The sequence below is a fragment of the Malurus melanocephalus genome, unplaced genomic scaffold, assembly GCF_030028575.1.
Source record: "Malurus melanocephalus ecotype Western Australia unplaced genomic scaffold, MMel_1.1 scaffold_112, whole genome shotgun sequence".
Lineage (NCBI taxonomy): Eukaryota > Metazoa > Chordata > Aves > Passeriformes > Maluridae > Malurus > Malurus melanocephalus.
Genome location: NW_026623344.1, coordinates 1,907,277 through 1,921,767, shown reverse-complemented (window position 1 = coordinate 1,921,767; position 14,491 = coordinate 1,907,277). Strand labels below are relative to the sequence as shown.

At 41.4% G+C, this 14,491-nt stretch overlaps 1 protein-coding gene and 1 long non-coding RNA gene across 2 annotated transcripts in view; both read left to right on the top strand.

Moving 5' to 3' along the window:
* The window catches only part of LOC130575565 (uncharacterized), a 14,904-nt gene extending 7,980 nt beyond the window's left edge, over positions 1-6,924 (top strand). The window contains exons 2-4 of the long non-coding RNA XR_008965579.1: positions 5,356-5,450; positions 5,671-5,797; positions 6,169-6,924. This is a non-coding gene — a long non-coding RNA (uncharacterized LOC130575565). The remainder of the gene's footprint in view (positions 1-5,355; positions 5,451-5,670; positions 5,798-6,168) is intronic.
* Positions 6,925-10,532: 3,608 nt separating this feature from the next.
* Positions 10,533-14,491, top strand: part of ETNK1 (ethanolamine kinase 1) — a 30,226-nt gene continuing 26,267 nt past the window's right edge. The window contains exon 1 of the mRNA XM_057369522.1: positions 10,533-10,829. Within this exon, the coding sequence (XP_057225505.1) occupies positions 10,674-10,829 (156 nt within the window). The 5' untranslated portion in view covers positions 10,533-10,673. The remainder of the gene's footprint in view (positions 10,830-14,491) is intronic.

Here is a 14,491-nt window from a genome sequence, read left to right as displayed (position 1 = left end):
ACACCAGTATCAGTTTGTGCCTGATTTATTTTTTGCACTCTAATGTTTCTTTATAGCCTAAATGCATATTTTCCCTTCAGGATACATCTGTGCAGAAACTTGTGATAAATGGCTCTCTCTACACACAGCTCTTCTGATACTAGGTGGAACTAGCCAAGCTGGAGACTTCTCTTACAAGAGAATAGGAGTCTGCATTTACCTTATTACGTTATTATCCTTTATCCATACTTGTTTTGKTTTTTTCTTTTGTTTTTARTGTATGAGACCACCATTGAACATGGTATTTCAGAGGAGGCCTCAACAGTGTTTGTACTACAGTCCCACTAATTCTTTATCCTGTATGCCTCTGGATTTGCAGGTMGTCCCTGCTGTGACTACCTTTCCTAATATATCCTGGGATTCCTTCTGCCTTTTTGACAAGTGTATTGTGTTAGTGAAACAGGTAAGTTTACAAAAATAGAAACTATAACCTATTCTATGTGTTCTACACATGCAATACCAGTTGATGCACAGCTGAGCTTGTGCATGAAAAAAACACTGAGATTTATCCCTCTGGGGATCTGGATTTCCTCAGCAGCCCCTGAAGGGCTGGGGAGCTCATTAAGGCAGCAGAAAGGCTCAGTGACACAACTCCGATTCCCTTAGATCTCCACGCCAACATGCAGCAGCACTTGTTCTGAATACTCAATGTAGGAAAAGGTTCTAATTCTTACAGAGCACCAAACCACGATATTTAAAACATACTAGAGATGGCTAAATTAATRTTTTAGCATCCTTTACAATATATACATAAAGCAACTTATTGTTCTCACTACAAATTTCTGCAGAGGGTGTTTGCAGGTCTTATGGCTTTCCACCACAGACACCAAAAATAAACTGATGCCAGAATGATATCAGTGATCCACTGTTCTATTACCAGCTGTATCCAAGAAGCAGAAGCTTCCAAAAACAGCTGAACATATTTTAGTATTCCCTAAAAATATATGGTGTGCAATAAAAAAGTTCAGGAAAAARAATTCCCTTCTGATTTTTGGCAGTTTAGTTTATACTATATGAGAATGAGATTTAATCACCCTTATCTTAATTATCCTTAACTTGGTATGTGCAGTAACTGCAGGTATTACTAACAGCTATAAAATTATTCAGCCACAAAATTTACCTAGACTGCCCAAAGCACTATTTTCTACATGCCTATCTCAGTTTAAAATGCCTTTCTTTAATTTATTCTAAATTCATTGGATATAAATTTTATTGCATGAATTCCCTGTTTTGCTGATAAGGGTCATAGAAGTAATGATTAGTTTTTGGAAAAGGTTTCTTTCCATAGGCTATGTCTATGGAAACAGTTTATATTTTAAATGCTTGTGCTGCTTTCATTCACCTTGTGTTCACACAGAACACCTTTCCTCATGTAAAACTGAAGTTACCTTTGGGGTTTTGTAAAATTGGGTCATGGACATGGCTTCTCCATGGCTGGTTCTGTTCCTGTTTCAGCTGCTTCTTGAATTTCAAGCCAAAGCTTTGATATCATGCAGCTTTTCTATCATCTCCCCCCACCCAATTAAGGTTGTGTTTCCCAATACAGTATTCAAAAACCCAAACCCTGTACTAATTACATTTCATTTTCCAACMTTTTTCCCATCCTGTTTATGCTTTCATCAACTGCATCAAAAGTGTGCTTTGTTCTTGTATTTGTGTTCTACTCTGTGATCCTTCCCATATGAAATTCAGATTTTGCCAGGCTCTTTTGACCAGGTAAACCCTCTTATTTGTGGTCTTTTCTTTCTAAGAGAAGCCTCACTTTTATTTTTATGAAAACATCGTGTGAGTTATGAGGATCAAATCTGAACAGCCAGCTGAGGAGAGAATGCTGAAAAACACCACAAAGATAAAAAGGACAAGTTAAAATACACCAGAGCAGAGGCCCAGAATATTTCTGGAAGTAATTAAGGAGTTTGCTTTATAAATGAGTAAGCAAGGGAGATATTATTACAGGGAAAGGAATTTTGGCTGGAGGTTTGAGTTCTGGCATCAACTTTCTTGGTRGAAAAGTTTTCCTTCTTGGTGGAGGAAATGTAAATCACTGACTGACAGAAAGTGAACTACAAATAAGCTGTGACCTTAAATTTCTCAAGGGGATTTAAAAAGTGATTTTTAAAATATTTTTTCCTCTCTTCTTTTTTTTTTTTTTTTTTTTTTTTTTTTTTTTTTTTTTTTTTTTTTTTTTTTTTTTTTTTTTTTTTTTTTTTTTTTTTTTTTGTTCTGTAGTAGATTCTGAAGGTTCAGACATCTGGGTGTTCTATTCTGCTTCCTTCATCACAGTGTGATGCTGCCTTGTGAGAAAGGATCTGATTGAGGCTGTGGCAGAGCTGGTTTGGGGACACTTTGAGGATCACACAGAAGTTGACCTTGAGCCAAYGACTTTATGAAACTTTGCTAAGCAAAGGAAGACAATGATTTATTGAAGTGGAAGTGATTGTCCCAGAGCTGCCATCTCATGAGCTTACTTGTCCACCACTGAGGGTCTAGGAGCAGGATTGCAAGGTTTTATATAAATAATACATAAATCTGGACAATGAACCCATGAGATTATGGCAGGAGTGAATTTACCCTTCTAACATTCCTTCAGTACTCCTACTTTTGTGCACTTGTGGGTTTTTACCACTTGGAGCTTCCTGTTCCCAAAGAGAGTGGGAAACAAATACATGTAAAAGTAGGCAGCAAGTTCAGTTTTCACTGAAAGGTCTGGAAGCATTTTTGTCATTTAGTCATCATAAAAAGACCATTGGAAAGCTTTTAGCTTTTCTCTTAGTGATCCATTTTCCATTTTCATAATATAATCAATAACTACATATTAACAGCTTCCCATTGTTGCATTCCACTACAAGTAGTGGCTGTTGGGCCAGAAAGGTTATTTCCTGGAAAATAAAAAAAAAAAAAAAAAAAAAAAAAGAGGAAAGATGATTATCAGGAAAGCAATTAGAATGTAAAACACTTCTAGGGAAATGAAAAACAAATCTCTCAAGTTCCCTACTTTTTTGCATTATAATGACTTGTAGCAGACATTCAAAAAAGCTGCTGACTGGCTGCTTTGCTCCCTGTAAGCATTCCTGAAGATTGAATACATACTTTGCTGCAAAGCATGACCAAGTGATTTTTTTWATTATTGTTGCTAAGAAGAGGGAGTTGGATTAGAAAAAGTCATTCCTCTGAGAAGTAATACATCCAAAATAATCTCACAATGAAACAAAACCATAAAAAAACAACAAATGAAAAGCAAGCAATACAAAACCAGAAAGAGTTTTAATTAGCAGAGCTAGCTGCCATACTGTTATTTAAAAGTTTAAAGATGTACATCAGTTGGAGATAGAATATCAAATATCGGTAGCRAGAACAGCAGGAAACTTTTTCCAGTGGATGAAAGGGATAAAAAGAAGAAAAACAAGTCTCGGTTGCAGGAACAGCTGACTAAGCTCCTGACGTGCCCGACACACAGCCAATTGTAACAAATACCAGGGAAAACAGTATCTTCTAAACGAAAATTCTCCTTACTTAGAAACTTAAAATCTAGATTAAAATGTAGCCATTAGAACAACATACGGGCAAAAGATACACGGATCAGAAAGAAACAAAGTGCTGCAAGTACAATTGCTTACACAAGGTTTTCTCTGGGTGAGCCTTCAAGGATTGTGGGCAGGGAGGCCCAGCTGACATAGAAATGCAAAATTCCAGGGAGTGAGAGAGAATCAGAGGCATGGCTCCACACCTCTGTGGTTTGGGGGGGGGAGGGTTAGCGGGGGTGGGAAGCCAGAATGAATATTCTTTGCTTTTCACATGTTAAAATCTTGGTGGATTCAAACAAACACAAATCTTTCTGGTATGTCACAAATTCAGATGCAAAGACTGTAGAGTTGGAGCTGCTACACAATACAAAATGTTTTAAGGGAAGATGAGAAAGTAACAGAATCTAGGAAAGCTGGTAATGATTTAGAATATATGTTTGCTTACACTGCAGTGAGGCTTCCAGTTCTCTTTCAAGGTGTTTTCCTAAAAGTTAAACTCTGAATTTCACTTGCACTGGGAGCCCCTAGTAGGACACGATGTTCTTGTAGCAACTCTTGATACCTTTCTCCTTGATTACCCTCCTGATTGCTTCATGCTCCTTGTCCAAGCTGGCAGGAGCCAGGGAAGAAACTCTCCTCCCTTGCAGTCCTCTGTTCTTCCTGTGGCTGTTGAACTCTATAACCCTATGGAAGGGAAGACAGAATTGGGCAAAGTTTGGCCCTTTACCTTTGGTTTATTTGCTATAAATTTATTATATTTGCTATAATTTTATTCAATTTTATTTATTTTCTATCATATTATTGTTTTGCTTTTTCCAAGAGGAATACAAAGCTTTATTATACTTAAACCTGAAATGTAATTTAACTAATGTTCCAAAATCTCCCTTAAGAAAAATATAAATGAAGCTGACTAATTTAGTAATTTTCTATCCTTAGCAACAGTGGCAAACACACAAGTCTGTAAAAGATATTTACAGCCTATGATTAAATATCAGGCTGTTCTGAGCTGTTCTTGTCTTGTGCCCACGATACTTCTTTTGCCAGCCCCCTGAGAATCAACGCCTTGGGAGTAAATAAAATCTCTCGGGTGAATGATGAAATAATCCTGAAAACAACAATAATAATGCTAATAATAATAATATAATAATAATAATAATCTGTAGAGCTTTCAAAAGCAGCCTGGGATGATGACCTACAGACTGTAGGCTCCATCTGTTTAGTAATTCCTGATTATAGGACTTTAAACTATCTTTGGGGTTTCAAGACCTAGTGAAATTCTAAAGTTGCTCCTTCCAAAGTCATTAAGAGAGGGCAGATAGACACAAAATCTGGTCATGTTAATCTTAATTCTGTAGTAAATGGGCTGTGAACAAGGCTGGAAGTAAGGCCTGATGAAAAGGTGCACACAGGGGCACCAGAAGAGCATCCAGCTTGGAGTCTACTGGACACRCAGGCCTCAGCACATAAGTTGGAATGCTTATGAAAAGGATGTTGTGGAGTTGCCCCAGAGTTCTGGTCATCTTCTGTCAATTTAATGCAAAGGAATTGRCTGTAAGCACAAGAATGCAGTGCAACTTTCGCATAATTTCTGTTTTTTTGTGGTTTTTTTTGATCCTTGACTTCTTTAAACTACCAAGAACATTGCTGGGAAAGGTGTTTTTGTGAGGAAGATATGTAAGCCAGTTTAGTAATTTCTTCTCTCATKGACACAGAATTGCAACAGTTCCCTGCTCTTGCCTTCCCCTTCTATCTCTCATCTTCCCACTTTTATGTCTTTCTTTGCCTTTCACAGAATCACAAAATGGTTGAGATTGGAAGGCACCTCTKGAGATCCTCTGGTCCAACCTCTCTGCTCATCTGGAGCAGKCTGTACAGGATCAAATCCAGGTGAGTTTTGAGCATCTCCAGAGAAGGACACCCCATGGYCTCTCTGGGCAGCTTGTCCAGTGCTCTGCCACTTTCAAAGTAAAGTTTTCCTGCATATTTAGATGGATCTYCCTGTGTTTCAGTTTGTGCCCATTGTCCCTTCTCCTGTCACAGAGCACCAGCACTTATCAACAGCTGTGCTTAGGAAGCTTTGGTAAGGTCCCTTCTYTGCCATCTCCAGGTTAAACAGGCCCAGCTCTCCCGGTCTGTCCTCACAACTCCAGACCCCTGATGGTCTCCACAGACCTTTCTTGTCCTGAGGGGCCCAGAACTGGACACAGCACTCCAGAGGTGGCCTCACCAAGGAGGTGAGTAGAGGAGGAGGATAAAAGCCCCCTGGGCCTGCTGGCACTGCTCTTCCCAGTGCACCCCAGGATGCCACTGGCCTTCCTGGCCACAGGGACACTCTGCTGGCTCTTGGACAGCCTGCTGTCCRCCAGGACTGTCCAGTCTTCTCTGCAGAGCTGCTTCCCAGCTGGTCACCCCCAGCCTGTGCTGGTGCTGGGAGTCTTCCTCCCCAGGTCAGAGCCTCTATTTGTGCCTGTGGAACTTTGCTGGGCTCCTCTGTGCCCAGCTGTCTGGTCTGTCCAGGTTTTACTGAAAGGCAACTCAGCCTTCTGGGGGTTCTGCCTCTCCTCCCAGCTCTGTATGGTCAACTAAAGTGCTGATGGCCACCCAGGTCACTGATGAGTAACTTGAACAAGCCTGGCCCTTGGGGACACCATAGCTGCAGGCCTCCAGTGAGACTCTGATCACAATCCTGAGCTCTGCCATTCAGCAAGATCTCAGTCCATGGGGTTTCTCTCTTCTTTATCATCCATTCAGGTTGAATGTAAAGTGGCAGTCATTTRTATGTGATAACTGTGCTCTCAGCCCCTCAAGATAATTCTCTACACATTTTTTAATTGTTTTAATTTAGTTCAGTAATCTCCTCTCTGCCCCCCTTTGTACTGTAAAATTGATTAGAGACTTCACTAGAGAATACAGAATGACACGCTAATACAACCTTAGAAAGAGGAAAAACTATTCTAGGCTTCTTTTACAGCTTGCATGACATTTAAATGCATATTTGATATTGTCTTTTTCACAGACTGTGTTTTAAATTGCTGTTTATAACTTTCCTTCATGGAGGATGTTAGGTTAGTCAATAAAATGTTACAAAAGCATAAATTTCTAGAAGGTGCAAAAGCCATTCAACTCCTCCTCCTGTATTGCTTCAGATGAATTTATTCTTGCATGCAAGAGACCTTAAATCTGCCAAAGTAGACAATTTTTGGTACTTACACAATATGTGTACTTGTTGCCCTTGAGAAAAACACCAGGATATGGTAAATCATTGGACACATGTAGAGTTCAAGTTTAATCAAGGAYCAGTCAACTTGTAACTACTGTTCAAATATTAAAATACTCTTTGTCTATTAAAATAAATACAGGAACTGGCCTTAGTTATGATTTTGTGCTGCTTTATTTCATCTCTATTTTTATACAGGTATTTTTTGAGTGTAACTAGTATGAAGGATTTTTTCTTCTTTCTTTTTGTGGYTTCTTTTTCTTTCTTCTCMRTGGCTATATTCTTTTATAAATAGCTCTGAACAAATATWCAGCATGCAGGAAATGGAGAAACTGCAGAATTCCTTGCTAAGCTGCTCATTTTGATKTAGCACCTGCTGAAGTGTAAGCATGCCTTTGGTCCTACTGACTTAGGCAGGTTTATCGGGTTTTGTATCTTGTTGGCATTGAGATTAATTAACAGACCAGGTAAAGGGGTTTGTTTAGTTTGCTCAGGTTTCCTGCAGGATGTGTAACTGGGTAACTGTTCACACACCATTCATGGACTCTGAGCCAGGGACAGCACAGAGGGAAGGCTCCTGGGCATTCTTCTGGAGAAGCCTTGGAGGTAACCAARCCCACTGGCACAGATGTCCAGACATCCACAAGAAGCTTCTGAGGTCTCCATGTGAAACCCTGAACAGCTGAAGGAGCTGGAAACTGCCCGTTTCCCATGTAATCACATCTGCTACCACATTACATTATGCATCACATCACTCCCATGTTGGAAAAAGGACTTAGATAGTCAGGAACTAGGTTATCACRTGGAATGTGTTAAATGAGTGCCACAACTGGGAGCCTGCTAGAAAATKAAGCTGTGAAACTGCAGTGAACACTGAGGCTTTTTGCTCTGCTGTCTCATATAGCCTTTCAAAATATGCTTGAAAAAGCTATAACCTATTATTGTTTCAAGCAAACTTGCACAAGAGAGGCGTTTTTACCATTTCAACAACATACCAAGGAGTATCCATCTTCAAGAAATTTCTAAACTGCCAAGATTTTTATAAAATAAACTATTTTAAGCTCATCTTCCCCAAGATTAAAACAAAATCTGTTCACAGAGTACAATAAACATAACAGAACKATCAACTTTCTGTGTCAAGAGTTGTTGCTGGTACATCAGTATGGATGTTAGGCCACCAGTCACTTTAAAAATCAATATTATAAATAAATATATAAGAGCTGACTTACAGTTTTACACCATGTGTAGAAAGATGTGATTCATCTTGACACTGATAATACATGTGGGATAATGAACAGAAATGATATGCTTGAATGCACTGAAGAAATCCTGTGATCAAAGTACAGGACTAGAGGTCAAAAATGTATGTCCAAGCCCATTGTCTGACTGCTCTAATGGCATATTTAACCTTCTGATGACTCAGGTTTTTTATTTATGAGATTAGGACAATCTAAAGTACTTTTAAACTCCACTATGCAAAATGTTATTAAAATTAATTGTGGCTAGAAGGGGTCCCATTTCTAGTCACATTTATGCAATGAGTCCTGAGGCAATTACTGAATTACTGGGTTTGGAAAGCAGCCAGGTGAACTGCACCTGGGAAGTTAAAACTGGTTCTGATCCTGATGTTANCACTGACATAAAGGCAAGGTGAAAAGCATAGGAATAAATTAAATGTCACAACCTGGTTCCCGATTAGCAGAAAAGGAAAAGGGAATGGCGGAACAAGGAGGATAAGCAGGTCAGACAGGCTGCCTGGTAGAGAGCACAAGCCTGGGAGAGAAGCAAAACATCCTATTTCCTTCRGTTCATTGTTTTGGTCATCTCTAACCAGCCTTGGAATGACTTTACTTTGGTGTGGTGTACCTGCAAATGTATCAAGCATTATGAGAAAGCACGCTTTGKGGGGTTTGATTTGGACACAGCAAATATTTACAGGAAACAAAAGGTAAAAAGGGAAGGAAACYGGGTAAGTAGCTAACAGTAACTTTTATTGAACTGTTTAAAAACAGGAATTAAGAATTCCCAATGGACCATGAGAACAAGCCAAAAGGATGTGTCTTTATAGGATGACCAGAAAGATGAGAGTGCTACTGCCTGTGTTCAAGGTTCTTTCATCAATTTTGTAAATRTTTAGTATACAGAAATTCAGCTCCCATCATTCCCTGATGATCTAAGCACCATAACTACTCCAGCTTCCCCCCTTTATGTAAAAAATACACTCACAAACAACTTAYGGAAACCTAGTCAGACTTGGGTAAGTCCACAAGGCTTCTCAGAGTTAACAACTGAAATCTTCTGGTAGATGAATTTATTATTCTCAGCATTAGCAAGATTGAATCTCTGTTTAGACCAGTTCTTGTTAAAATTAACATTTGGAAGCCAGACCATTCAACCTTTGATATTTTAACAAAATATCACTTTGGCCTTAATCTAGAAATAAACCTTAGTTTATCATCTACCAAACTGCCTAAGCAGAATCAGACGCCACCATGAATCACATGCTTGATCGGGTGGAGTGATATCATGCCTCTATGATAATATTGACTTACAAGGCTAAACAGTGTATGAAGGTGAGTGTATTAAAAGAAATCTATTTTTCAAAGCACTTATATTTCAAAATATCCTTACTTTCAAAGAAGAAAAAGTAAAGTGGGTTAATGGAAGAAATGGGTGACATTTTACGGCATTTGAAATTTGATTCAGACCCTGATATTATTTGCCTTTTAAAGCTTGATAGAAAAATAATATTAATGTAGAATAACACACTAATGACACCAACCCATAATTAAATTTTAATTTAAAAGATAGCAGAAGGAAAATTTATTTATTGGGSTCTCACAGACAGATCCCTGGGTCTGAGAATTTTAAATACTTGCTCTGAATCAAAGTTTAGATGGGAAAGAATACTGAGATTAAAGATCCCCTGATCTGGGTCTGTTTTAAAGCAACAACTCCTCAGGTGAGAGCCCGACCATTACTCTGTTTGCACAGTTTCTCCATCTTCGTCTAACTCAATACAGTGGTTTTTATGGAAGAACTTCTTGTTCAGTGTTTCCAATGTGGGAAGATCACAGAACGTCACAGAGGCAGGTACTCGTAGGAATATTCGGGGGAGTATCAAAATATTTCTAAAAAAGATAAGAATTTTATTCTTTTCGTTGGTACAGGCAGTGGTATAGTCTGGGCTTTTCAATTTTTTTTTTTCTCCGAAAATAACTTCAAGACAACAAGTTTTCCAGCATAAAATAAGTGGGGGATGGAAAAGAAAGAGCTGTTCTGTAGAAGGAGCGGATCAAGGTGCTGAGCAGGTGCGCGCCCTGCAGGGGCACGGCAAACAAAAGGGGAGAGGYGGGGAGGGATTCCGAAGGCTGGGACGCAAATTAAAGACAAAAAAATCAATGCCAGCAGATAACTCTGAGCCCGATTAGGATCAGCCGCTCAGCCGCTGACTGCCCGGGCGGCGCCGCGGCAGCTGCCGGCCCCGCATTCCTTCAGCCCGGGCAGCGGGCGGGTCCGGGGCCGCTCTCCCGCACCAGCCCCAGTTTAGGCTCATTTGGTTAATCCCCTCTCTCCCTGGCCGCCCCACGGCCGCAGGGTCCAGCGGCGGGCGGGGCGATGCCGAATGGGACAGCGGGGCACGGAGAGGGACGGGCGGGTGCCGGAGGGGACGGGCAGGTGAGGGGGACGGGCGGGGGGCGGAGGGCAGGGCTGTGCCCGGCTCCGCCCGCTCTCCCAGGCTGCTCCGCGGTGCAGCCGGGGGAGGTGGAGCCGCTTTATCGGGAGCCGAAGTGGAAATTTCCCCCTCAGTTGCCGGCTCCGCGGCGGAGGAGACAGCAGCGAGAGCAGCTCGCCCTCGTCGCCCCGTGTCGCGCCGCGTCCTGCCCGCTGTCATGTCCAACTACATCCACGTCCCGCCTGGCTCGCCGGAGGTGCCCAAACTGGACATCACCGTCAGCGAGCGGGAGGGGCCCGGGTACCGCCARGGCGCCCTGCAGCTCCTGCGCCGGCTGCGCCCGCACTGGAGACCCGAGGAGGTGACGCTGCAGGTACGGCGGGGTTCGCGCCCCGCTCCCCGCGGGGGATGCGGCAGCCCGGGAGCGGGGAGGGAGGGAGGGGAGAGGCGGGCAAGGAAGGGGGGAGGGCGGGCGGCCATTGTGCGGGGGAGCTGCCGCCTCGCTTCCTCCCCCTCCCTCCTTCCCCCGCTCTCCGCCGCAGCCCCCTGCGCGGAGCCCCATTTGCCAGGCGGCCCGGCGGCGGGGCGGGGCGGCGCGGCAGCATCCGCGGCCCCCGCCTTCCCTCTTTCCTTCCCGGCGCTCCTCCTTCCCACCGCCCGTTTCTCTCTTCCTCCTTCCATGCCCTCCCCGCTACAACTCGGCTGCCCGTGTTAGCGGCAGGGAGAGCTCTAGTGCCGAGGGCGAGGGAGGGAAGAGGAGGTGTTCTCTAGCGTCATCCTGTCCGTGTCTGTGCCGGGCAGGGCGTGTTTATAAACCGGGGGCAGAGCAGGGGACAGRCCGCCGCAGGAGGGGACACCGCCGCCGAGGTCGCGGCTGCCGCTCTGGGGCTCTCCCACAGGCGGTGGAGACCTTTGTCGGGTGCTTCCTGTAATTAAAAATATAATAATTATCTATCTTGTAATTGGTAACCGGGCAGGGGTTTAGGCTGGCGGTATGGCTGCGCACCGGCCCCGCTAACGCCCTTGCTCTCTGCTCTTGGCAGAAGCACCGCTGCTCGCTCTGGTGTTCTCTAGGTGAGCAGTCATTCGTATTTATGACGAGTCATCTGCTGGAGGATTGGCTGCTTTTGTGCTTCTAGAATATACTTAACCCTGGCCCCCTGGACTTAAAAGGTCTTCAGCCAATTTGCCTGGCTAAAGTAGCAGTTCAGCCTGCGGTTAGTTGGGCATTTTATTATCTGCTCTTCAACTGTGTTATTCAGCAGTTGTTATGTGGAGGTGTCTTATTTCAGTGAAATTCCTCTTCAGAGAACTGCTGAACTAACTGYAGGAAAGCTGGGCACATAATTTGACATTAATTTTTCTGAAGAATCTTGAAAGGTAAGTGAAACTTGACTCTTGACAGTGCAGTTAACATGAAAATAAAGCTAGTGAGCTTCTTCTAAATAATCTGTTTGGGGCAGTGGCCATAAGTCCCAGCATCTTGAGGTGCAATGGAAGCAGTTTACAACATGAAAAGYTAAACAAGGTTGTTAGAGTTCATAGACTATCTTGAGTTGGAAGGGGTCCATAAGCATAATCCAACTCCCTGCTACTTGCTTTAACTTAACTTTACGTAAAGTTAAACATGGTTTTATTTTTTTAGTTCTCCAATGAGGGCTGCTCTCAGCAGAGTAGTTTTCTTTCTTCCATTCAGGAATGTTGAGAAATGAAACCAAAACATTTTCCTATTTAGGGGGAATGACTCTATCCTTTGGGTAAAGGTGTAGTAAGTTTAAGAAAAAGAAGTSTTGCTTCCTTCTGCCACCCYCTTTGCAAGAAGCAATTAACAGAATAAAAACCATTGGCATCATTGGTGTGGAACAGGGACGCTTTTGATTGGTCATGCAGAAGTGAAGTTGGAGATTGTTGTGTGTGATTAGAGGTTTCTGTCTAAAAGGAAGTGTTGACATTTTAACCAAGTTACTTTCAGAACACAGCTTTTCAGCTCGTTTTCCTTTTGAAAGTAAGAAGAACATTCTAGTMACAAAGCCCTTCAGTGGCCTTTTATTTTAACTCTTTAGCCTGTGTTTCAGCTGCTCTGAGTGTGTAACAAGCAGGAATGCCTGTGGTTTGAAACTGGTTCCAGCAGCAGTGATGGCAATACAGCCAGTTACAGATGCGTGTTGCACATGCATCAAATGCAGAAAGGTGTTGAAATGAAAGGTGACTCTGTTTGTGAAGGTGATGGAGTGAACAGGAGGATGCCCTGGAGGCCCCGTTTAGAGGGTGGTGTGTTCAGGAGGAAGATGAGGATGGGACTCCTGTATTGCATGGAAAATATGCCTGACTAATCTGAAACAGCAAAGTGGACAAAGAATAGTGATAGGTTTAATGAACCTGTGCTTCCTCTGGTGAACTCTGCCGTTAGCTACCTTTGCTCTTAGTAATTCTTGGGTCAGAACAATTCATAAGAAGTTGAAGAGTCCAGAGTTTGATTTGAAAAAGTTAATTRGTTTCTCTTGTAAAAATTTACTGTYAATTTGTTTAGTTAGCTAAACAATTTTGAAACTGTGGTTAGAATATATTAATGTTTAATCCCCACTTTCGCTRTGATTTGTAAGTATCCCAAATCAGGAATATATTTGTACATTTRTAAGTTTTCTTTCGCACCACAACATAAACCACAAATGCAGGATGGAAGATGAAGATAATTAAAATCTTCAGTGCTTWTATTATTATTTTATTGCATTATTTATCAGAAAGTCTATAGCATCCAGTAGCATGGTCCATTATTTTTTGAAATGGAAGCAGCTATACTATAATGTATCTCCTTTATATCAAGTTATGTTTTATCCCTACGGGACAGTATAAATATTCAAGTTAATCTCCATTTCTCGGGAGAAGCAGAATTTTTCTGTCTAAACACTCAACTTCATGTAGGTACATTGTGCAGTTGTCAACTGAAAATGTCCTAGGAACTGTATAGAATTGGGTGCGTTATTTTCTAACTCTGGAATTTTTAAGGTTTGCTTTCTCTGCTTTTTGCAATAGTCACTTTTGATTCTGGAATGGATGCTTTTCAGTTATAGAATTGTAGTTTAGGTTGGAAGGAATCTTTGGAGGCCTCTCTCCCAACCTTCTGCTGAAGAACTCACTGCTTGCTAAATTCAGAAATTGGCTGTGATGAACATGATAGACAGGTTTTTAAAAATTTCATAAAAAGAAATGATCTTCTAACTCAAAACAGTCTCTCTGAGTTTTGTAAGTAGCTTGAAGTTTGACAGTGGGCATTCCAGTTTTTATATTCTGCATGACTCTTAGTTGAACATAAATGCTTAATTGATTTAACTTTTACTCTTTTAAAAAGGTTGTATTACCCTTCCTAATGTAAAAATACGCTCACAGGTTAGAATTTGTTGCTCATCTTATGAATTCCTTATTTTTTCTCTTTTATGGAGGTTCATTTGTGGTAGTATTTGAAGGAGGATCTGTGTTTGCTTATGGTATGGGAAAGTTAGTTTCCACTTCAGTAAGTGCAGATTCAGGATTTTTTTATCCCATGACCTGTCTACCTCTTGTAAATCTGGTAGCAAAGCAGATTTCAATAGGTTAATGCACAATTTCCTCTCTGCAGTGTAACATTATAGTGCAGGAAAAACCATCAGTATTTCTTACCATTCTGAAGTAATATTTAATATTGAGAATAAAGGCTGTCTGTTTTTATTGGTGAAAAGACTTAATGCTAATAGTGTTAATTTATACCATTATTTGGTTAGACTGGGATGATATATCTGAGAAAAAAATAAGCTGAAAAATCATTCAAAGATCTAAAAGCACAAAACTGTTATGCTGACAAATAGTGCTCCTGTCCTGGATGAAACCTGAGGAGAGGTGGAAAAAAAAATCTGTTTTGCAAAGGGGATAAAATCTTCATTAAGACACGCCATAAACCCCCCTGCAAATTTTGCAAATGACTATAATTTCCAAATAAATTTGATCAGTGTTCTTTTTTAATTCTCTGAAAAATTTGGCCTTGCTTGTTTTCTGGTACTG